The 25,617-nt window shown below is 40.5% G+C and overlaps 1 protein-coding gene across 1 annotated transcript; it reads right to left on the reverse strand.

Moving 5' to 3' along the window:
* Positions 1-1,510: 1,510 nt before the first annotated feature.
* LOC100375620 (uncharacterized) lies at positions 1,511-23,892 on the reverse strand. The gene is made up of 8 exons (XM_002734229.4): positions 23,775-23,892; positions 22,143-22,281; positions 14,843-15,057; positions 13,492-13,676; positions 9,117-9,547; positions 3,577-5,059; positions 2,289-2,352; positions 1,511-1,836 (listed from the first exon to the last, which is right to left on the reverse strand). The coding sequence occupies exons 2-8, from the start codon at positions 22,246-22,248 to the stop codon at positions 1,795-1,797; spliced, it is 2,526 nt and encodes an 841-aa protein (XP_002734275.1). The 5' UTR covers positions 22,249-22,281; positions 23,775-23,892; the 3' UTR covers positions 1,511-1,794.
* Positions 23,893-25,617: the final 1,725 nt, after the last annotated feature.

Consider the following 25,617-nt stretch of genomic DNA (forward strand, 5'->3'; position numbering starts at 1 on the left):
ATACTTTCAACTGAATCAGGCAATATCAGTAATGAATAAAAGCAGTTCCGAAACAAAAATCATAGAGAAACTACTCCAGACTGACGACTGGAACCCAACTTATTAGTCCCCGATTTTGGACTTTGAGCTTGACCAGGTGTCAAGGTTTGGAATTTTGGAGGTAAGTAGAAGTTTTTTTTCCCTGTCGGCCAAGCTGACCATCACTTTTATACTGGTAGTCAGTACCTATATAACCTCTACCAAAGATTTGGTTGGGAAAGCTACTCACTCGTAGTTTCAATACAATCCACCAACACCAATAGGGAGAAGCAGTGTGTGCATTTATTTCAAGTTTATGTTGGAACTGTTGAGGTATTCAGTCTTGTGACACTTGAAACAGCATGGCTAATTGTGTGACTAACTAGTTTAGTTGGGCATTCTAAACTTTGCTTACAGTTGTTAGCCAAGGGAGCAGTTTTAACAAGGAGAGCAACTTAAAACTAAGCTATCACCAATTTCAGTGGAAGTTTCGGGCCAAATAAATGCCACATAGTATGCATTGAATTATGACTAAATAAGTTTGTTTCGCGAACTTGTTGAAGATTGTCAATTGTGTCATCAGTCAGGTTCCGATTCTAAATAGCTGACTTGTTTCAGTTTTGTTTATTAATTCAAAACATTGCTTGCTGAATTTTTCAATTTTATCGTGGAGCACAAATAAGTGCAGGTTTACATATATAAGCCCAAAGTTGCGATCAGAATTCTCAATATTGCCTGTTTACTGTTAAATACTTTATTTACACCATTTTCATTAAAGTGATAATTACTATGATGCATGAATCGGGTGAAATTTCTAAAGGCCTGGCACTTCTTATGGTAGCCAAACCCCTATTTAGGTTCTACAAGTATCTGTTGCATTAGGGGACATAGAATGCTTTTACGTAGCCTGGTAGGTACATGTCTAGATTCCCCTGAATGATTTACTTTGTTACGAGGCGTGATAATGTAAAAGTACATGTAGTTTCCCTGGTAAGCCTCAGAATGGCCAGTCAGCTGGCGTGAAGCGATATGATTAATCCACCGATATTTATTATATGACGTAGCCATCTTGAACACAGTTTCAAACTAAATAAAGAGACAAGTTGATAAACTGTTTCCTACAAATGACAAACTTTTACATGTAAATGATCCGTCGGGTAACATTAGCCAACCGTTGAAAAAAATCAACCTCATTCTTTGTTTTTGTGTGGTCAATCCCTTGTATACGAATACCTCATTGGATATAGAACACCTTCCCTGGTATATACATGTATTGCGAAATCGTCATCCAACTGTGGCTGATTAGCTCCTAAAGTATGACAACCGTCCCCTGCTGTTATAAAGATTCGCTCAGAGTGGGTGTCGGCACCAGCGAGATTCAAAAGCCAACTGTTTAGTCAGCAGTTAGCCAATTTTACAATATTTTCGATGGAAAGAAACCTTTTTGAACTGAAGTGTTTTCATACAAGATAATGCTAGTTCAGTCGTGAGATAAATTCACAAAACATTTTAATAACCTGCTCAATTTTGGCGAAAGTCGTCATGACAACTTAATGCAAAAAATAACAACAAATTGTACTACTACTACTGATATGTTAAATGTACCAAAGTTCATCATACTCTCACCGGGAAATTAAACAATCCAAAAGTTATAAATAGTCACTATTGAGTACATTGATTCACAAGAGCTATCTGTACATTTCATGTACCGTAAGTAAGTACAACTCACAGCCTAAAGTATCAGTTTTAAAACAGTTCTAAGAATAATTTAAAATCTCATTTGATATTTGTTACACTGTCCAATGCTTTTCGTGAGCTCTGTAAGAAAACAAAAAACATTAATGAAAATTTATATTTTATATGATCTATTTGACCAATATGATTCGCAGCTCTCGTATTCATCGGAACTGGCACGTACTGCTGTATATGGCCGCCATACTGCTCAAATTATTTGTGACATTGTAGTTGTACGTAATTGTCATGTTCAGCACTGACCTTTCAGTGCCATCAAGTCATTACAACTACTAGGGTATAGAATCCAGTAATACTTCACAATAGTTGAGAATCGGATGATTTGTTGTTGGCCTCTGGTCGTTCAAAATTAACAACTAATTAGGTAGGATTCATGTTTCTTTTTATAGTATGCAAATCCATGTGTTAAAAACTGCCATTCATTACGGAGAGTGACAATAAATTGCCCAATGACAGCATGACAGATTTATATGCAAATAAGAAAGATTCCGAAAGCAATGTGTTCAAATCAATCTCACCTGACCATGTTTTGTCGATTTATCACTCCATCCAACCTTGTAGTTATCACCTCTTCGTAATTTACTGAAAAAGAAAGAGCATTAAATTGAGAATATTGCTTCTTGTACTTGTATGACAAATATATGGTCAGTATTTATATGTTCCTTTTTGTACATGTTTAAGTTTTACACTGAATTAAATCTATGTGGCGAGTTTTAACAAAATTGATCCAAGTACAATGTATTCATAATATAAAATACATGCATGTATTAGAAGCCACATCCCTAATAGAAGTCGCACCCATTCTTTTTGAACAATTGAGAACCAAATATTCATCATTTCTCATATGTGTAGATGGTCTAATAGAAACTTTGTTGCATTGTACCATTTTAATAGAAGTTACGGCTTATAATACAGATTTTACAGTACTACATGAAAATTAGAACACGGTTTTCAACTCACAAGCATGAAACATAAGTGACTTTCGAACCATGTAGAAAGGGAGTTTCTAAGTGATTTCCAACATGGCTGTAATATCAATTAAATTTCAGTGTATCCCTCACAATTGTTGTTGATATTATGTTTATATCACTGTTCATCACATCACTGATACTGTTATTTTTATGATATCAGTGTAGACTATTAACCTTTTCACCATCAGACTTTCTCATCCAAATTGTTTTTCCTTATACTTGTCTGTATATGTGGAAATGAAAACAGACAAAATTTGAGTCAATTTTCACTCCAAAAATGTGGCTATTTTTGTCCCAATCTTCTATACTATAAACTATTTTGTGAATTTGTGATGGAAAGAGGTGATGAAAAGGTTAAAATTTACATATAATCAACGCAAATTTTACTATAAATGGAACAGAATAAAGTTTTGGGCAACTCTGTGCGTCCATTAATGACATTCACATTCTAATCCCTGTAGAGAGCGTAAATCCCATAACTATTTACTTTGTGCTTGAAAATACTCTCTTTACATGTGACCCTTTTGAAGATGCAATTCAAAAAGAACAAATATGGTATACACTAAATCTCTATTATTATCAAATATATACTTTCTTTATGATCATATTTAGTAATTACACCATGCATTACAAACAGAGACACAATGGCAGAATTTCCAGTGTAAATCGTCTTACAAGATTCCACATTTTTACCCAATTTAAAAAAGATGTATGTACCCAAAAAATAAATACTGCATTTGGAAACAATTTAATTACAGTTCACTGTTGAACAACTGTAAAATTGGAAACTAATTTGCTCGGATTCAGATTGTATGTAACAATAAATGTTGTATACCTGTGGAGTTTCGGTTCCTTGTAGCTTACAACCATAGCTGCGGCTCTGCGACTCTTCTTTACTGCCATTCGGTCAACAGGGGATGATTTTCTCTTTTTGGATTTTGATGCGTCAGAAACATACTCGCTGAGATCATCTACTTCCTGCTTCACTACGATCTTTTCTTTGAGTTGTGGCATTTCGTGTTTGTGATCGGCAACATTTTCGTCCTTTTTTTGTTTATGTTTAGCAAATATTGGCTGCTTGGGAGAAAAGTCATCATTGTCAAGATCATTTTCATCTACTAATTTTTGATGGTCAGTAGATCTAGTTTTCCTGCCACAAGTTGATTCCTCGTTATTGTCATTTTCAGAGGGAGGATTTACACGAGCCGCTTTCTTGACTTTTTTGACTGGCTGCTCATTTTTCCTTTTTGGAAACAAGACATTTTCAACTTGGTATTCCCCCGCCTGTTTCTCCTCTGTCGTCATGGTAATATTTGTCAACTCAACGCCACTGCTTTTTGAAATCTTGTTACTTTTCTTTTTTGTATACTTCCGTTTCTTCTTTTCAAGTTTAGCAGAAACCATCTGTTCATCTTCTTCACCATCCATCACATCTGAAAGCGATCGTTTGTCATCGTCTGTTGTCCTGGAAACCTTGCTGACAATTGTTTTGTCTTCACTAGTGTGAGATTTATGTGGCACAATTTCAATAACAGGGTGAAACGAATGATCTCCAAATGACAGTTCGCTTACGGAGATATTCTGTTTTTTCTTCTTTGATTTCTTCAATTTCTTTTGAAGCTCTCCATTGCTGGATTTACTCTCATTTGTCTTTTGCAATTCTCTGAAATCAAATACAACATCCGCCCCATTCTTCTTTTGACTAATTACTTCATCATACTCAGCTGCCAATTTTTTCACTTTTTTCACATGGGGTATTCTGGAAGTTTTATTTTGAGACACAGTTTTCTTTGCAGCATGTCCACGATCTGCTCTTTGATCAGTTTTCCTTTTTCTTTTAATGACGATAGCTGGTGTTTTTCTGACACTATTTGTAAATTCTGCATTCAATGGACTTGTTACATTTTCATCAATTTCATTTGGAATACCTTCATCAAGAAAACTTGCATGGCAGTCAACCACCTTCATCGTGTTCTTATTAACAATCGTTTCTTCTTCCATTTCTTTGACATCGTTGTCACTACTAGAGGACGAGGAATCATTTGAAACGATACAAGGCTTTACAAAAAAAGTTGCTCGTTTATCAGTTGGTTTCAATACGCTTTTTGATGCTGGCTTCATCACAAATGTACCTCTCCTTGATTGCTCGTCATTTACTGGAATTAAATCTATCTTTTTGTTTAAAACTATAGTTCGCCTGATTTCCTTGAGTTCTGATTTCTTTACATCTTCAGAAGATCTTGGTTGGTTATTATGTGTCAGCATCGCACAAGCTTTCTTGCTAGACAATCTTCTGCTTTGCCTTTTATTATGAGGAGCTGTGTGAAGCAATGACAGATAATTTGGAGTTAGGCATCTTTAGTAAGTTTCTGTTCTATGGGGAGCTGTGTGAAGCAATGACAGATAATTTTGAGTTAGGCATGTTTAGTAAGTTTGTGTTCTATGGTGAGCTGTGTGAAGCAATGACAGATAATTTTGAGTTAGGCATGTTTAGTAAGTTTGTGTTCTATGGGAGCTGTGTGAAGCAATGACAGATAATTTTGAGTTAGGCATGTTTAGTAAGTTTGTGTTCTATGGTGAGCTGTGTGAAGCAATGACAGATAATTTGGAGTTAGGCATGTTTAGTAAGCTTGTGTTCTATGGGAGCTGTGTGAAGCAATGACAGATAATTTTGAGTTTAATAGGCATGTTTAGTAAGCTTGTGTTCTATGGGAGCTGTGTGAAGCAATGACAGATAATTTTGAGTTTGGCATGTTTAGTAAGCTTGTGTTCTATGGGAGCTATGTGAAGCAATGACAGATAATTTTGAGTTAGGCATGTTTAGTAAGTTTGTGTTCTATGGGAGCTGTGTGAAGCAATGACAGATAATTGGAGTTAAGCATGTTTAGTAAGGGGTGATCTCATATTCAAACATGCGGGTCAAACCTACGAAAACCCAAACCGCCCTAAACCGCCCGAACAAAACCCAGTTTTGCGGTTTGGAAGTTTAAACAATAGACAGTGCGGTTCAGGACGACCGCACGAATTTGCATAAAAACTGCGGTTCGAACCGATCTCATTCACACCTCATTCAAGCTGTTGTTTATTTTTAGGATTGACAGTTTACATTGCTTTTTGAAGACTAGATAGTTGTCTGAAAAATGTGTCGATTTATCGGTGTACAGTAGTCATTTTACCGTGTGTCTTGCCTAAAAAAAACACTATCATATATCGGTGAACAGCGTGCTGAATAAATTGTTTTGTTTTGATAAACTGTTATGCTCGTGTCGCAAATTGAGCAGAGGACGTGAATCAGACTTTTCATTGAGCTGGACTCTCTGACAGCTAATAAGTATCAGAAGACGAACATTTGTTGATACAAAGTTGCACTTGAGACTTACGCTACAATGTTCAAGCCTTTACTACTGTTGCGCGTTCAATTTTCATACAGTTCTTTCAGGAGTGCGTCATCGCAAAATCCGGAAAAACAAATGCAGCGTACGCCATGAAAATTTATTTCGATTTGCTGCACATCGGTTATTTGCAGTTTTTCTTATTCAATTGCCAGTGACACGAAGTATCAAAACAGAAAATTAAATTAAATGGACTCGCGCTGATTATTTAAGGCTATTCATCTGCAGACGAGACTGCTTATAAAATACGAACCCTGACCTCTGAAAATACCTTATTCATAGAGTGCCTTGTACCTAAGAATGTCGCCCAAGGCGACACAGTGCATGTTGCGATATCGCAATCGATGCATGCTGGGTGACAAGGAGAAATTCTGATTGAGGTAACCAAGATGGCTGCATTGAGTGCATGATTTTCTGCGGTGAATTTAAAAACAACACCTCGCTGCCTACTTCGCCCACAGTCCCTCAAAGCACTGTACTTCGATGTATTTTCTATTTTATTTTTAATTAACCGGGGGTTCGAAATGTGTGCATTTTGTCACCGAAAAGTAAGATTTCGGCAGCGGTAAATACCCGTAATTTCCCCGCAATGCCGTCAGCTGACAATGTTACGGTGGTCGTAGCGCCGGAGTCGTAGCGTTTGCCCCGACTTTAGTTTTCACACAGTGATAAAGGAAATGTGGTTTTCAGATGCCTTCGTAAAAAACAATGTTGCCATTATCGATTTTATATCATATCATCATATTTTGATAACTCGCAGTCTCACAGACTTTACAAACTTAACCAAAAAATGTGTTCTATGAATTTATGAACTGACATGGGCACAAAACTGACCGTACTTGTTGCGAACAAAATGTACCAGCTCGCTTAATGGATAAACACATTTTACTGACTATGCCAAATATATATAACGTGAGTAATTTATCCTAAGAAGCTGCTCATTAAAATTCTAGTGCATTTTTTCCCTGTTCTGTTTCAAACATTAATTCACCATATGTATCACAATAGAGAGGGTTTATGGTATCACTTGATTCACATTCAATGACAAAATATAACAAACCATCACGTCTGTAATTAATTCCAGATAAATTGAATAACAATTGTATTTGGTACAAACCGAAATGTGAGTTGTGGGAAACTGATTATTATTACCAATCACAGAAATAAATAAACTTTTCATCACACTTATAAATGACATGATGTAAATAGATTTGTGAAACACATGCAAGTTTGTTTTTTATTAGCATTTACATGTACAAGACTTGCAAAGAAAAAAAATCGCTGCTGTAATTCTTAACACTTCAAAATATAACGCTCAGTATGAACATGGAGCTCCATAGTATACATCTTATTTTTTTTCCTACTGAAACCTGGCTGAAACAGTATTGTAAGAAAAACCTAGGTTTACCTAGGTCTGTCTTCTTTGTTCTCTGTTGTTTGTTTTCAGTGGGGGCGTTAATGGGCAGTTAATCCAGAGGTTAGGTTCGAACCTATTACTAATTTGCATATTGTAGGTCTAGTAGGTCTGATTAGGGCTAGCAAGGGCAGACTGGGTTAACCCAGGTTTGACCCAGGTGTTTGAATATGAGATCACCCCTAAGCTTGTGTTCTATGGGAGCTGTGTGAAGCAATGACAGATAATTTTGAGTTAGGCATGTTTAGTAAGTTTGTGTTCTATGGGAGCTGTGTGAAGCAATGCCAGATAATTTTGAATTTAATAAGCATGTTTAGTAAGTTTGTGTTCTATGGGAGCTGTGTGAAGCAATGACATAATTTTGAGTTAGGCATGTTTAGTAAGACTGTATTCTATGGGAGCTGTGTGAAGCAATGACAGATAATTTTGAGTTTAATAGGCATGTTTAGTAAGTTTGTGTTCTATGGGAGCTGTGTGAAGCAATGACAGATAATTTTGAGTTAGACATGTTTAGTAAGTTTGTGTTCTATGGGGAGCTGTGTGAAACAATGACATAACTTTGAGTTGGGCATGTTTAGTAAGTTTGTGTTCTATGGGAGCTGTGTGAAGCAATGGCAGATAATTTTGAGTTAGGCATGTTTAGTAAGTTTGTGTTCTATGGGAGCTGTGTGAAGCAATGACAGATAATTGGAGTTAGGCATTTTTAGTAAGACTGTGTTCTATGGGAGCTGTGTGAAGCAATGACAGATAATTTTGAGTTAGGCATCTTTAGTAAGTTTGTGTTCTATGGGGAGCTGTGTGAAACAATGACATAACTTTGAGTTGGGCATGTTTAGTAAGTTTGTGTTCTATGGGAGCTGTGTGAAGCAATGACAGATAATTTTGAGTTAGGCATCTTTAGTAAGTTTGTGTTCTATGGGGAGCTGTGTGAAACAATGACATAACTTTGAGTTGGGCATGTTTAGTAAGTTTGTGTTCTATGGGAGCTGTGTGAAGCAATGACAGATAATTTTGAGTTAAGCATGTTTAGTAAGTGTGTGTTCTATGGGAGCTGTGTGAACTAATGACAGATAATTGTCAAAATGTTGAAATTTGAGACTATATGTATAGTGCATTGTTAAAGCAAGGGAGTAGTCACCTGCGTATGCGTCAGATGGCCATAGCGCATCATTGTTTTACAAACAAGCGACTACCCAAGAGCCCTTGCGTTTTTAGCGTGTGTTGTTATCGACGCTTGGGACTGAATTCCCAAACGTGCGCCATCCCGCTTTAAGTGTGGAAATACCCCCAGAATACTTTGCGTTTATCAAATTCCATGCAATGATCTGACACTAACACTATGACCTGTATCCTGTTTTTACGTTTGATTTCACACATAATATGGGATCTTGCAAAAATAATATATTATTTTATTTGAGTTAGACATGTTTAGCTTGTATACTATGAATAGCTGTACGAAGCAATGTAAAAATTATGTTTTCAAATTCAAGATACAATTTTGACATTGTTTTGGGTAAACTAGTCTTCATATTTCAAATATTAGATCAAGCATAGTAATAAAACTTCTACCTGTATCTTTAACTGCTTCATCGCTGTCCTCAACAATTGCAGCATTCAAATCATCTTCGGTTGCCAGGGACTTATCAGAGATGAAACATGCTTCGTCTTTGAGAGTTATATTTTCAATAGTAAGGTCCGCAGCAGGAAGATCTGCCATATTTGACTCGCTGTTCCCATCCTTGCTTGATGTAGCTATGAGCACTGCATTGTCAGTTTTCAAATCATGCTTTATTGACTTCTTGGGTACACGTCTAGCAGCAGTAATGTTCCTACCAGGATGATCCTTGTTTGGATTTTCTGTCGTCGCGGTATTTTCCAAGTTCACTTTGTCAAGGACATTTGATAAGCAACTAGCAGTATTAGACAGCTCAGTGTTGCATGTTGCAAGGAGATTGACAACTGGTGTAGATGATGCATTTCTGGTACATAGAATACTTTGTCTGAAACAGATGATGCATTATTATTATATTTTTATTCAAACGCAAACTACATGTATACACATACAGCGACTGGGATAACTTGAATGACATTAGTGAAACTTCAGATACCTTTAATTGACCTTTTTTTTCAGGATTGCAATAAAATATGATCATTTCCCCTGGTTCCTTAATTAACCCTTAACATGCTTCAATTTATCTGACCATAACGTTCCCCCCACTGCATTCTTTTCAAAAAAAAATAAGACAGACAGTCACTGTGGATTCAATAATCGTAACTTTTTTATTTGCCATGCAAAAGTCAATAATGTGATATGTAAACATATCTAGAAAAAACAATCTTTCATAATATTGTATTGTTATGACCACTTATAGATTTTGTGGTATACATTTTGGGTATAAAAACAACAGTTTTAGTAAAATTTAAATAAAAATATTATTCTTCTATTATTTAATATTTATAAGTCAGATGGCTATCATTTATCTGAGGAATTTGTTGATATTCTGAAAGTATGCATTTAGAAAAAAAAATTCGGACCATATATACACAAATTAGCATATCATTTGCATATCATTTAGCACCAATGAATGACATTTTATAAAAAAGACTACCTAAATAAGTCGTTATAGTGAATGAAATAACCAACACTTAGATTTGCAGTTTGTGATCATCAAACAGTTGCCACTCCTTATTGATGTAATTTACACAAATTTGGGACTTTATTTTGATGTAATAATGATTGTTTTTGGTAAAAAAAAATTAAGACAGAAATTATGTAAATGTCCACGAAAAAAAACTCATGGAAGTAAAATATATAAAATATTGAACAGAACTGTAAATATATTATATGAAAAATGTGATATTTTGATAACAAAAATTGCATTGTAATAAATAAATTTGCATATCATTAGCATACCCATTAGCACCAACAACAGCTGTTTGATGAAAAACACATTTGAATGCAAGAGCTGCAAGCATTTAATACATCGCAATTTAGGGGGAAAATCTCCATTTTGTTTACGAAAGCTGTGAAAAGCATTCATGGATAATTATTTATTTACAATTGCAACTAGATCAATTTATTTGTAGTAGTTGCTTGTGTTTTCAAATATGTGTATATATAATAAACAAGCTAATGAGCTTCAGCATGCAGTAGTGAAAATTAGAGAATTGCAGGTAAGTCAAGACAAAATTTCCAAATAGAAATTATTCAATAACAATTCAGACCACAGATGCACACAATACTAAGTGAGTAACGAATTAGGTATCAAAATGGAAATCTGTTGGATCAACTGCATCAAAGTGACGTCTGCTGTGATAAATCTCAAAGCATGGGTATGTACATAAGGCGACTTCACACTTGCGGCACCACACGCGACTCTCTTGTGGACGCTTGCCATCTTGATGCTTTTTGTAGTAGGCTCTGTGAACTACACACTGGCGAGTTGGGTTTTGTTTTTTACTACCAGGGAAAGCAGGGATGGGTGAGGGGAAGTGGCGTTCTTCAAGTCGTCTTAGTGGCTGACCAACTGATCTTCGCCCTTTCGGTGCTGGGATGGGTGCAGTGGTTGCACTAGAAACAAGATCATGAACAATGGATAAACGAAATTTAGCGTGAGTTAGCTTCTTGGCACTGAACTTCCTGTGAAGGATGTAGGCATTAGTGACAAGAAGAGCTATCATGTGGAAAAAAAGCTTGATATACCACTTTGAACGTCGGCGATGCATTGTGTACGATCTGATCATCTGGTCTGAAAGATCCATACCTCCCATATTTTTGTTGTAATCAACAACACACAAAGGCTTCACAATTGGTTCTCCGGATCCCCTGGATAGGCCAACAAATTTCCAAATTGGCATGTGTACTGATGACAACATAGTGACATCACGCTTGTCTTTCCATTTCATCGCCAAGACTCCATTTCTCTGACGATAAATGACTTCACCTTGTCGCAATGGCAATTTCAGGGCTGCAGGCATTTCTTTTCTATTCATTCTAGCTGTACCAACTAACATTGTATCTTCAGCTTTTAGATGGTCAATAAGCGTAGGACTGGTGTAGTAATTGTCCGTGTACAGTTTGTATCCCTTGTTCAGCAAACTACCTTTTCTCATCAACCCCATTACTACATTGAAAGTATGGCCTTCATTTTCACTTTCTATTGTATCGGGGTTAGGGGTGTAATTTTTCCCAGTATATATATCAAAAACAGAAGTGTACCCACTTGATGATTCTGACACCATGTATGATTTCAAACCAAAACGATCTGGTTTACTTGGAATGTACTGCCTGAAGTGAATATTCCCTCTCCATGGCACCATTCCTTCATCAAGACTGATACACTGCTCACACGTATAAACTTCCGACAAACGGCGTGTTATGGTGTCATACAGAGGTCGGATTTTGAAAAGAGGGTCATATCCGGCTTCACCGCGAACGACGTAGGCAGCATTATCATTGAAGTGCAGAAATTTTAAAATGAGCTCGAATCTATCCCTTGGCATCATGCTACGATAAAAAGGCGTCGAAATTATCGGATTTAGGCTCCAATAATCATCAAGATCGTTCTTATGGAGCATCGACATAGCGATTGTCATGGCAAGAAAAATCTTCATCTCGTCTATGTTTACATTCTTCCACTTCCGGAGTCTGGAATGCGGTTCCAAGTTTTCATCGTTGCGTGCAAGATGACCATTTGCGTAAGCATTTGTCTGCTCAACAATGCAGATAATGTCCTCATCTTTGAGAAATAACTTGACAAAATCTAATGCGGTTGCGTTTTCCGGCAATTGAACATTGAGTCCGGGAACACCGGTGAACGGCGGTACCAAAATGTCGTCGCTACTTGCTTTCGATGACCAACCAAGACGAGTATCGTCGGCAACTTCCACTCCAGAATTTTGAATCTCCCACTCGGTATCATCATTCGGAATATCACCAAAATCGATCTCTTCCGCAGTAAAACCTTCAAATTCGTATTCAGAATCAGAATCTGCAAATATTTCGTCCCATACAGCTTGTATTTCAGGGTCATTGAAATGCAAATTTGGCGTCGCCATTTTGATTGCGTTGCTAGTCAAACATTCAAAGTTAGCGGTCGAGCTATGGAATTTGTACATGCAATTTGCATATTAGGCGGGGAATCCCCGGTTGAGGCAAGAATAACACACACATATACACAGGTCAAAGTTTATTTCATACGTTTTTCGGCTTTATTGATGATGTACTCCACATATACGTCATTCAAAACAACGCAATTTCTCAGAGGGTCGTTTACGATTATTCTCGTACTTCGCTGTGGGATTCAGACGCGCTATTACGAGTATTCTCGTACATCGCGTCTTAAGGGTTAAGCCTCATTTTCCAAGTGAAAACAACTGAACATACCACACATACAGTATACACACTAATTTTTCACTTAGTTTTAATTTGGCTATTTTGGCCGTTAACTGTAATTCGCTAAATTAAATCCACAAGAACATGTCAAATCAAAGAACGTTTTATTTAAAATATTTATTTAAACGTTAAAATTTAAGAAAACATGGGTAACCTTTCAAATAAGCTTAGCGACTAATATTGGTCTGCTATATGAAATGCACAACATGAAAACAATATGATAGTATTGCAGTATTAAATTGAAAAATATTGCAGTTTATTATACCACTCAAAACTGAAAAAAACTGAAAATTGACTCAAATTTTGTCTGTTGGCTCCAAAATTAGGGTTCATTTCCAGAAATATTGAAGAATATTAGAAAAAAGTGCAGAAAAATTTGGTCGAGTAAGTCTGGTGGTGAAAAGGTTAAAGATTAATTAACTCATTGTTGAAATGTAGTACTCACAATAAACACTATTTTTGAATAACTCCAAGTGACTATAAAAAACATGAATTTGGCTCAGATTTAAGTGCTTGGAAATAATACAAATAAATATTTGCAGTACTCACTGTAATGTTTCATTCAACATATTGAATGAATCGTCATCTGGTGAAAGTTCTTTCAAAAGACTCTGTCTTGGCATTGTATTTGGAATCTCGTCACACATTTGTAGAGCTTGGTGTATTAATTCTACCGTTCCATGCACACTCAGTGTAATTTTGTTAATGACATCTTTTATACGACTCATTTGTACCTGTTAAGAGTACAACAAATTAATTAATTAAATACTAACTAAGTAGGGTATACCAATGAAGTCATTACTTGTATATATATTTTCCCAAGACTTGTAAGACTGTTTAAACTTTTCACCACCAGACTTTCTTGCCCAAATTTGTCTGCATTATTTTCTTATATTCATTAATATTTTTGAAAATGAACCCTAATTTTAGAGCAAACAGCAAAATTTGAGTCAATTTCTAGTTTTTACTCAAAAAATTTGGCTATTTTTGTCCTAGTCTTTTGAAGGAAAGTGCAGACTATAAACGAGACTATTTTGTGAATTTGTGATGAAAAAAAGGTTAATATAGCATTTTCCATTCACTGCAAGGTCCCACATTATGAGTAAAGTCGAATGCAAAACAGGACAAACAATGGTTATACCATCGTAATGGCGTTAAAACATCGCATTGGATTTGACAAATGCTATTTTTAAAGTATTTCCATGATTAATAACATGCTATTACACATTTAATTGTCAATTTTGAGGAAGTATTGAGGTATCTCAATGCCATATTCCAAAGATCTGCATTTCAACATTCAGCAATAAAAAAAATTCAAAATCAAATTATTCTATTTTTGCGGTAGATGTTCAGTGCACATCTTCCATGTATTACGTGGGATCTCACTGTGAACGTTAAATCACTACTACAAATTTTCACAATTTCGCGATTTTATGGCCTTTCAGTTTGTGAGGATAAAATCGCAGACACTGTTTGGTAGGATCATGCACAAAGAAATTTTCACTGCTCTAAATATTTTGAATTTACACCAACTTCTATAAAATTCATCCCTTAGGAAAATTAAAGTAATACAGTATATGGCAACTGTCAAGTCAATATGTACAAAGATACATGTACTGGTGGTCCACATATAGCTGACATTTTATAAATTACCACTAACATTTAGGAAGTTTTGAAGTGAATTATAGAGCTTGTTAATGAAAATACTGTTTTAATGAAGCAAATACGGTATACATCCTTCCGATGTCACAGAGCAGAAATTTGAAATATTTTCATCATACTTGTGGATTCAATGTGAAAACAAAGACAAAGGCAATTTTTGGTAAATCCATGACATTTAGACTCATTTTTCATTTGATAGCCAGTCACAGGCAATAAAGTGTGGTAGCATTGTCCATACCTTAACAGCAGCAGTTACATCAATATCCATGTCCATTTCTTTTTTGTCCACAATTTGTTGCAAAGAGTTCATTCTGACCATCATGTTCTGACGTTCCTTAAGAAGGCCCAGGTTTGCTTTTTGGGCTTCACGCATACCAATTCGGGTTTTTTCCAGTGCTAAGGTCAAAGCTTGATTATTTTGAAACAAGGTTGTACTTCGGAATGAGGAGTTCCCTGATAAACAGATCACATGTAACAACACAATAACATCAAAAATAAACATAAACATAGTTGGCCATTTTAAATCAAATTACAAAACAAAATGATTTTTTGTATCAGTTATCCATAATGTGTTTATGCCAAGTTTGAATAAAATCAGCACAGGCATGCCTGAGAAATGGTTGATGACATTCAAATTTTGTTTTTTTTGTGATTTGGCATAAAAGGAAACAATCAGCATGCCTATGTATGTTATTATGTTGTACCTGTCGGTATTTGTCAAAGCATGTCTGAGAAATGGTCAAGGAAACACGACAACAATACCAACATGGCTGCCAGTCAGCCATTTTGAATCAAATCACAAAATTAGGTGAGGGTTCTCCGAAACCGATTATTCACATAGTTCATACCCACCATAGACTCCGGTCAGTCAAAATGACTATTTTGAACTGTAGGCATTAATCAGTGATTCTGCCGGTGACGGAGAGATAGGATCTAGGTCAGGGGAAGCCCCATGACCTCAAGATTCTTTTACCCCTTACGTCACGAACCCACGTGACCGAGGCCACATGGCAGCGCCATAGGTAGCCATCAATCACTCTGGTTCCTTTCTCTCCCCCTCGAGGACTTAGACCAACGCGACGAAAAGAGTTGGGAGGTTGGGGGGGGGACCCGGAGTCTATGGTGGGTATGAACTATGTGAATAGGCGGGTTCGGAGAACCCTCGCCTAAATTCACCACGTTCAATTACCCACCATAGACTCCGGTCAGTCAAAATGACTATTTTGAACTGTAGGCAGAGTCAGACACCGATAGGTGGCAGGTTTTTCTGAGCAAACAGAAAAAAAGGAGAATGATGAAAGGCTTTTCCCCAGTCCGGGATGAAAACAAACTCAAAAACCTAAGTTAAGACCCAAGAAGGGTGGTGTCTTACCTTGCCTGTGCTGTCCCCGAAGCAAGAAGCCAATGCTGCTGTGGTGACAGGGTTCGATGTGCTCGAGAAAGCTAGACCCAAGCCGAGTTCGGGGGTGGTAAGCTTGAAGTAGGGCCGAAACAGTTCGCATGAGGGCGTAAGGTTGACAGAAGCGAAACCTGGGAGTTTCCAGGAAGTGCTAGTGGTACAGACAATCTGCCCGCAAAAATGCCGAGACTGACTTATCGCCTATGCGCAGAGGCCCCTGCGGTCGTTCGGGCTGGGTCAGCAAACAAGGCCTGACCCGCTACGACGGGGCCTAACCTGAAGAGACCCTGCTCAATAGATTGGGTGTCTCTTAGGTAGTAGTTCTGCGTTCTCCAGAAGCCTGCCCTCAGAATGAGTTCAAGGGGGTGGCGCCTGACGCTAGTGAGTTAGCAATCGCACGGACCTCATGTGCTCGTACTTGGTGTCTCTGCAAGGTCTGTGTTGAGAAGGATAGTGTATTATAGACCTCCAGTACAGTCGCAGTAATCCACCTGGAGATGGAAGTCGGGGAGGCCGGCTTATCCTGTTTGCCAGGGCCGTAACACAAAAACATGTGTTTGGTTCCCCTTCTGGAAAACCTGGTACGGCTCTCGTAGCAACTCAGAGCTCGGACCGGGAAGAGAAGCAATTCCTCCTGATCCTCTGGACCGACAATATTTGCCAGCCGGGGGATGACGATCGGCAGAGGATCGTGTCCTTGGATTTGGTTCTAGGCGAGAAACCCAATTCGTGTCTTTAGCACAACTTGATTGTCCATAACGACGGTACATCATCCGAGAAGAACAATGCCCCCCAGCTCTGGCCGACGCCTACCTGAGGCGAGGACCAGTAGGAAGACTATTTTCCACGTCAAAAATGTGAGTGCTGCTTGATCGGAGAGGCTCAAAAGGCGGTCTGCTTAGAGCGGACAACACAGCCGACAAGTCCCAGTTGGGCGGTTCCCTTGTATGGGGTCTCAGCGTCTAGAAAGCAGTAAATAGTCTCCTAATAATAGGACAATCGGTTAGTCTTGTTCCCGTACGTTTGAATGGTGGGGCACAAGGCCGACCTGTAGCCAACGATCGCTGCGTAGGACAAACCCACTTCGTCAAACAGGTGGACAAAGGAGCCTGCTACCTGGCCAATAGAGGGATGGTATCAATCAATCTCCCTTCCGCTACACTAACCAGTGTATGTTCGCAGCTTAGAAATGTAGGCTGCATTGGTGGAATCCCTGTTCGCCCTGGCCAGGACGTTGGCAGCCCGCTCAGATAAAGCTTTCGTATGTGCGGGTCTAATGAGAGCCTCTATGCGGGTAAGCGATACCCGCTGGTAGTGCGCCGTCTGGTTGGGACGGCATGTCCGGTAAGTCCGGAAGCACTGCTGGTGTTTCGACTATCGTTTCCGACAGAAGTGGAAACTAGGCCCTGTTTGGCCAATTGGGTGCGACCAATGATAATATGCAGGTGTGCACCTGTCGAAGTCTTCTCCGGTGCCCGGTGGACTAGCGGGAAGGGAGGAAAGGCGTACACAACTAAGTGGGTCCGCGGGGTAGCAAAGCGACCCTGGCCCAGGCTCCTGGAGTCAGCAGGAGTGTTACGTACGTCGGGAGCTTGGTGTTCCGGGGTGCGGCAAACGGTCTAACATTGGACCGTCCACAGCTGAAACAGCCTGGAGGCTACCCACTGGGGTATCAGCCACTCCATGTTCTGGAGACGGAGTCGCCCTGAAAGGGCATCGCCAGACAGTTCCTCACCCCTGGAAGGTGGTGTGCGGTTAGCTCCACATTGTATTCCAGGCACCAAAGGAGGATTTTGCTCCACTAGGACTGACAACGATGGGAAATGCGTCCCCCCTCCTTCTTGAAGGAGACCACCGCTGCGTTGTCTGTGCGGAGCAGGACTCTGTGGTCTCGAACTACGGGTAGAAAGCGTGGTAGTGCTAAGTACACTGCTCTCAGTTCGAGCCGGTTGATATGGTGGTCCCGAAACTTATGCGGGAGTCATATCCTTGGGCTTGTTCGTCCAATAGATGCGCTCCCCAACTCTAGGGGGAGGCATCTGTTACCAGAGTTATACCTGCGGCGAGCGGGTCCAAGGAGGCCCCTCTGCCCGAAGTTGGCCAGTGACGACCACCAGGGCACGGCTTCCTTCACTTGGTCCGAGATCAAAACCTGCCTATCTAGTTCCCATAGGAGAGCTCGGCATTAAAACAAGCGTTATACCGGGCGGCTACGTAGTGCGGCCTGGGGAACGACCCTTCGAACCGAGGTCATCATTCCGATGATACATGTACGCATTAGTTCACGGAGGGACATCGAGGGAACGCTGACTAGGCATTCGGCTAGGCTGTTTAGCGCTAAGCAATACGCTTGAAATAGCTAAGCCAAGCTTACCTCTGTGTCAAAACTCCATGCCCAGGAACACCAACTGCGCGTTGGGTTGAGGTGGGACTTGACGATTTACTAACGAGGCCAACTGGTGAAGTAAATCCTGTGTTAGCCTGACCCGTTTGGCTATTGCCCGGGCTGTTGGTAACCAGGAGTGTGGGTACTAATTGAGGTGTACCGACATCTGGTGAAGCAGCAGCACTACCTGTTTCATCACTCTGGTGAACACGTAGGGCGCTGTGCCTAACCCGAGCGGGGGGAGGGGGGAGGGGGAAATTCGAATACTTGGCCCAGCTGGGCGATTCGAAGGAGATGGCAACTCGCTAGGTGCATCGATACGTGCAGGTAGGCCCCGCTTAAGTCTAGCGGGGCTAGCCAGTCAAAACGGTGGATGGAGAGAAGAACCCTGAATGGTGACTCCATGTGGAACCGATCGAGGAGCACGTACTGATTCAGTCTGCCTAGGTCCAAAACTGGACGCCTGCCATTTGTAGATTTGGTACTACGAACACATTTGGGTAGAAGCCTGGACTTAGTTCCGGCTGATGTACCCTGTGTATGGCGTCTTTCCCCAGCAAACTGCTACTTCCTGTCTGATTGCCTCCGCCTTGCGGGAGTCCCCTGGTAGTGCCCAACAGGGGAGACACTGACAGGAGGAAATGGAGATTTCAGCGGTATCCCGTAAACGGATGTCACCACCTGGAAAGGTCCAGATATCGGTCACCCGCTGTCTCCAAACCGGACTACACCGGCGAAATCTGTGTACGACATGGATATGTGGCCATGGGTTCGGCAGTTGTGAGGGGAGGTGCTCCCTTCCCCCATGAGGTGAGTTCCCCAAGGCCTGAAGTAGTCACTAAGTTGTGACCTGGCCATTCACCGAACACGTCAAACATGCTTCCCCTGCTGCCGGGTAGACGTCCGCCCAGAGAGGGTGAGGAACCACCACCTGGCTCTTACCTCCCTGGGGGCGCACCCCTACCCTTCCCTCCCATGGAAGGGTATAAGCGCTTGCCTCCTGGCTGACTCTGGCTAGCGGACGACGCCCTAGGGCATTGTGTTTTCTGTGCTTGTGGTGCCCTCCGCTTGCCCATGGCAGGACCAACTGGCTAGCGGATTCGATCTGAACCCTCTGATTCATTGCACTCTGAAGCTCCGAGATTGTACTCGCCATTCCCTGAACAAAGAGGGTGGAGGATGTCCAGTCTGCGTCACTGAGGTGGGGACGTACCCCGGCTCAGCTTGTCGGCGAAAACATGTGCGTCTAAGGCTGCATCTCGTAGCACAGTAGTGGCCCTGGCCAAGCGAGCCCGACAACACTAGGGGGTGTCGCATGTAGATGTGCGGTGGCCCACCAGTAAAAATGTCGCCTGGACTAGGAGGCTGGTGCGTTCTGCCTCCAAGGTCACCAGAGTGCTGGGCACGCATAATAATGCGCTCAAGCAACTCTGCCCTCAGGGCTGGATAGCTCGTCTTCAATTGGCAAAGAAACCCATGGAACGCGGCTATCCCCCTTTGCCCGGTTTGCCAAATTCGTGGTACCGGGGTCTGGGGAAGGAGCCTTGGAATCCGGTTGGGGGCGTTTTGGTCTCATCCCACGCTATGGGGTCTGATCCCGAAACACACCGACCGGGTAGCGTTTGGTCCAGTGGGAAGTGTTGCCTAATGTTATCCCCACCCGGGGGCCTTAAGCATTACATCCTCCGCGGCTGACCAACGCCGCCCATCAACACCGTTTGCGTGCTCTGCGCCCCACTCCGCACTCAGACGGACAGGGAGAGACGTGCCGACGGGGTTGCTTTGGATCCCGACACCCATGATCCCATAAGCATTGAAGCACCCTTAGGTGGTCGCTTTTAGGATCAAGGGTGGGGGTATATACATCGTATCACTGGGATCGATGATACTCCGCCTCACCCCGAAGCGTGGCTCACCGAGTCATACAGATGGAAGACTCCAAGGGACCGCCCAGAGTACCGGCTGTATCCGACGCAAGCGAACTGCGTCTCCTTTCACTTTAAATATGTGAGAGGGAGCGTGTTCGACTGTGCGTCTCATGACAGGGTCGGTTCCCTCTGGGGACGCCCGTGGGTCGGTAAGAAAGGAGTCAAAACCCACAGCGGGGACCGGACACAAGGATAAATTCGTTACCGTTGTACCGTTACCGCGTGACGAACCCTAGCTGGCTGAAAGTGGGGGGGGGGCAACGTGTGCTCTGCCCCGAAAGCCCTGCCCCGAGATCGGAGACTTGGCTGCCAGCACCCCGTTGGCATTCAGTGCCCGAGGCTACAGAGAAGGCCCGGTGCAATAGCCTGCGCCTTGGCCTCCCCCCAAAATAGTGGGAGAGCCGTGACTGGGAACGGGGGTTTCCCGGAAGAGACGTGTTTGAATGCAAACATGCTTTTGTGTCTCTTCCTGCTTGCCCACCGAGGGGACACAGTGGAGACAGCTCGCTCCGACTGCGTCTGATCTACCCGGCCTGCCAGGGACGCAATTGCCCCGACAGTCCTTCGACCAAAGCCTTCAACTCGGAGGCAAACCCGGCGCCGAAGGAAGGGTCCACAAAGAGACCCGCAACGGGCCCCATAGGAGGAAAGCTTCCAAGGGCACAGCCTCGCTGCAGCCGGTAAAATCGGGTAAAACACCGCCTGAAAAAACAGACTGAGGATGCCCTCCGATCAGCGGGGGAGACCGAGAAAAATATCGGTACCTCCACCGTCGGGCCTCTTACTCGACGTCCCGGTACACGAAGTACCGGTAGCCGAGCGTGAGGACTTTCCACTCATGCAAAACACGCAACTCACTTTAACCGATTTGTTTACTGGACGCGCGACCTTGCTGTGACGCAGTCAGTCTCATCGATTTTGATGGCTCTGAAAGAAAATCTCAGGCCTCAGAACTCCAGGAAAAAACACACACTTTCACGCAAAAACCCCGAACCCTGCACGTAGCTATGACAAAAGTATCTCGGATGCGGGTTCTATGCTGGTAAATTCTGAATATAACCACTGCACGGTCGACTCGAAACACGAGGAGACCGGAAAGAAAATGGCAGCGAGCCCTGGTGCTGTCATTACATCTATATATTGCTAAATACATTGTAAATAAAAGACGACATGCATGAGGGAAACGAATTACAGTTGTAAAAGGTGCCTCCATGAAAACCAACTGGTTACATAGTGGCGCCGGGTTTGAATTTCTTTGTTGTGAAAAATACTACACACAAAGGGGAAAACGACATGAGGGTAAAAATGACAAGGAAAACTTATCCTACCAGCTACCATGTCGGATGCCGTGCAGCGGCAACAACCCAAGCTATAAACCTGGACAGGAAAAAAAAAGCAGGCGATCCAGCAGAGCTCGCTAGATTTCATCTCCACTTGAGGCGGAGAGAAAATCAGAGTGATTGACGGCTACCTATGGCGCTGCCAGGTGGCCTCGGTCACGTGGGTTCGTGACGTAAGGGGGTAAAAGAATCTTGAGGTCATGGGGCTTCCCCTGACCTAGATCCTATCTCTCCGTCACCGACAGAATCGCTGATTAATGCCTACAGTCATTTTGACTGACCGGAGTCTATGGTGGGTAATTGAATGTAGTGAATTTAAAGCTCAATACCTTGGTCTGCCTTCTTGCTCTTTGTCGTCTTTTACACATATCAAAGATTCTAAATATCTCCTTTAATAGATATACATCTTGTACAAGTGTATTCAAACCACAGCTTTGTTTTGTTTTTCTCCAAAAAATTTAAACTATACGTTGAAATTAACTTACATCTTCGGCTGCGATCACCTGATTCTAATCGTTTTCGTTGAATTCTTTTCTCTTTCATGCGCTGTTTGATTTCCAAAATGCTGTCATTCAATTCGTGGCTTTCCATAGTTACAGGCTGGATTTACAAAACAGACTCAATCTGAAAAATGTTTTTTTCGAATAAAAGCATGATTTCTTTACAGACTTGCTGGCTAAATTAATCTTTGTCAGTGAAGGAATGTGAAAGCAGTGAAATGAGGAGTGACTAATGGATCTATACATTCTACTTAGTCTTCAGTAAAGCAAAACAAGTTAGAAATAAAGATTAAAACTATATATTGTTTGAAAAATCGCACATCACAAAAATCACCCATGGGTTTTAGTACTGTACCAGGGTGACTTTTCGGATCTGCATATCCATCAAATCGTTATATAGTATATAATAGTTGGTATTAAATCATTGTCCTGAGCATGGAAGGTAAGAGGACAGAAGAGAGGATGGGTTTTAATCCGATTTATATATTTTATTTCAAGTTTTATCACCATTTTCTATTTTCCTTTTTATCACTTATTTACTCAACAAAACAGGTTGGACTCGCTCACGATTTGTTGGGACTGGCAAGGCATGCAACTTGTTCTTTGTTTTCCAGTGCCAGTGGACGATGGACTGCCTTGTTTCTGTAGTAAAATTGTTTCAGTTTGAAAACGAATAAGAACATGTTTTGTTGTCTCCTGAAGTATTTGAAAGGTCTAAGTAGGGCTCTGTAACATTTTCAGATAAGCTGAAGTCAATGTTGAACAAAAACATGATTTTTATGCAAGTGTAGTGTGTGTGACATATGATGCTAGGACCCTGGTAGTGTCATGGAAACTTGTTATTGAGATAGAATATCTTTTTTTTTTTTTTTTTTTACTTACAATCAATGAAATTTCAAAACAAGACTAAATTTATTTTACAAGGATCTGTGATTTTGGTGTCAATTTATCTCAGTAAAAACTCTGGCTGGTGCTGAGCTGACCGCTAATTATTCACGCAATTGCATTACAGGAATGTCTAGCAAGTAAATAAATCGAAGTGTTCATGAATCATGGGACAACAATCTTTAGTCTCCTCTCTCCTGTCCCACTGCATGTACCTTCCCAAGTAACTATTAAAAATAGCTGGACGATTCGAGCAATGGCTCTTTATCGATAGCATAGAAGAAAATACCCAAACGTATGTAGAAACGTATAATTCATAATGTTGGAGTCTAATGAGAAAATGGCAACTAAGAGTTTGTGAAGGAGAAAAAAAATTGCTGTCATGCTGAGAAAAAATGTTTGTTGCCATTTAAAAAAAAAAAAAAAATACAATTAATTTCATCCAGACTTCTCAATTTTCTAATGGTGCATTTCAAATATCTCAATAACTGGACCGCCTGTATTGACAGTGACCAGTGAAGCACATGATCTCGGTTGGTGTGATTTCCAAAACACTGAGCACAGTGGCTGAGTGCAAGTATAAATAACCACACACAAAAAACATCGGTTGAGCACCGCCGCAATCACAGGCACCAGGAGAGTGTCACGATCGTCGGTGTGACTGTGGATGGAAATATTACGTTTTTAAGAAAAATAATGAACAACATTATCAGAGCTTTGATGGATACTCACACGCATGGAGTGTTGGTGACTTATTGGTTTATAATTATAGGATATAACCAACAAAGAAGACCCTTATAGAGAACCAGATTCAGTCTATACTACTGATTCGGCAACGTCAGTTCTTTTTAAAATTTCCCGGAAGTTATGCTATACTACGATTGGCTAATAATAGAACACGTGATATGAAAGTGACCTGTCGCCATAGATGGCGCTCTTTGTGATCGAGTATAACTTGAACTCTGCATGTGTTGCTCAACTCTTTATGTTTGGGTATTGTATACCTTCAGAACAAATCCTATTCTATACACCAAGTAGAAGTACATCACGTACAGTCTGGTGACTAGTTTTTAATCTACGACAACTGGTGACTTGATTGCGAAACCAAATTCAAGTCTGAATCGTGTTTGTACACAAATACAGTTTGCAGTTACAGTTCCAATCAGAGACTGGTAAACTAATGACTGGGTTAGAATATCAATTTCATGCGTGTATGTTTCTGAAATGAACACATAAACTGATGCAAATACAAATGTTGAATGTGGTTTACATGAGATCAAAGTACCGACAACTCAGAATATGTTTTGATCATCTACTCACCAACAGTGTGTTATTGGTCGAAAGTTCCTAAATTCTTTACCATAACATTTTCCCGAGAGTTGACATTTCAAAGTGTTATGATACGAAAGTAATAAACCCCAGGTTTGTGAATGGAATTCATTTAGAGTCACGACTCAGCTAAGTCATTTTTTCCCGTTATTGACAGTACTTTTGTGGTTGAATCGGTTTGATTTTAAGCTAGACAGGTCACTCTCGTAAAGTTTCGAGGGTATTTGAGAGGTCGGATTTAAGTTTGGTTAGTTTCTTGAATGTTTAGGCAAAATTTTTGTGTTATATATATTTTTGTAATTTGTGACGAAATCTGTATGACTATATATTTTTTTCTCTCTCTCGACGTGAATGAATCACTATATTTGTATTAGTAATAGGAATCAACAAAATCAATCTTTTGACCACTACTCAACTAAAAGTGATTTTTTTTGAATTCATGTTCCTCATTCCATATATAATACAGAGTTTTAAAGTTATTAAAGCTAATCCCTTGAGCAAACAAACAGTTTTTGAAAAAAATAACCATAACTTTGGTAGTGTGACTAATACTAGTATAGAACAGTTATAATACATTAATTCATATAATGAAGGATATTTGTTTAAAAAAACAGAATAATTCATTCACTTAATTGTAGTTGAGTAGTGGTAAAAAAAAAGACTTTTATGGGGATTTATGGGGATTCACACATGCTGAGATAACAAAATATAAAATAAATAGAAATACAGATTTGGTTGCAAGTTACCAAGATGTGTATACTACAAGTTTGCTTATACTATAAACATTCAAAAAATAACTAAGATTAAATCTGACCCCTTAATTCGCTCGAAACTCTATAGCCTGACATGTAGGAGTGAGTGGCGCCCTCGCCGGCCGAACGGCATCAGGCCCTACTGTGTTGGTGAGCACTTTTGAGGGCGCAGCTCACGCAACCTTGTCAGGCTAGAAACTCTACTACATCCTTGAAAACATTGCATGAGTCAATCGTCAAATTCAGTGTTCTTTGATTCTACAGAAAGTTAAACTAAGTGTGGAGTCGTTGGTGGATAGCGGATCTTTCCCAAAATGCTGACAATCAGAGAGCACGGAATGATCTACTTGGTTAAAGGGCGTCGCGCAGCGCGTAATCGAATTTCATGTAAACAATCGTAGTATTTTACACGCGTTGCATATGTTGCTATGCGCCCCATATCGAACAGCACATGGCGCGACGACACCTGGCATTTGAAATCAAGTCCTAAAGTA

This window comes from Saccoglossus kowalevskii, chromosome 7 (genome assembly GCF_978046115.1).
Source record: "Saccoglossus kowalevskii chromosome 7, keSacKowa6.1, whole genome shotgun sequence".
In the NCBI taxonomy this organism is placed as follows: Eukaryota; Metazoa; Hemichordata; class Enteropneusta; family Harrimaniidae; genus Saccoglossus; species Saccoglossus kowalevskii.

Bases quoted from the DNA above. Each gene is read 5' to 3' on its own strand.
- LOC100375620 (XM_002734229.4), bottom strand. From the start codon at position 22,248: ATGGAAAGCCACGAATTGAATGACAGCATTTTGGAAATCAAACAGCGC. The intron at 13,677-14,842 runs GTATGGACAATG...TACTCTTAACAG, and splicing joins ATGTAACTGCTGCTGTTAAG to GTACAAATGAGTCGTATAAA. The intron at 9,548-13,491 runs GTGAGTACTGCA...CATCTGTTTCAG, and splicing joins ATGTTGAATGAAACATTACA to ACAAAGTATTCTATGTACCA.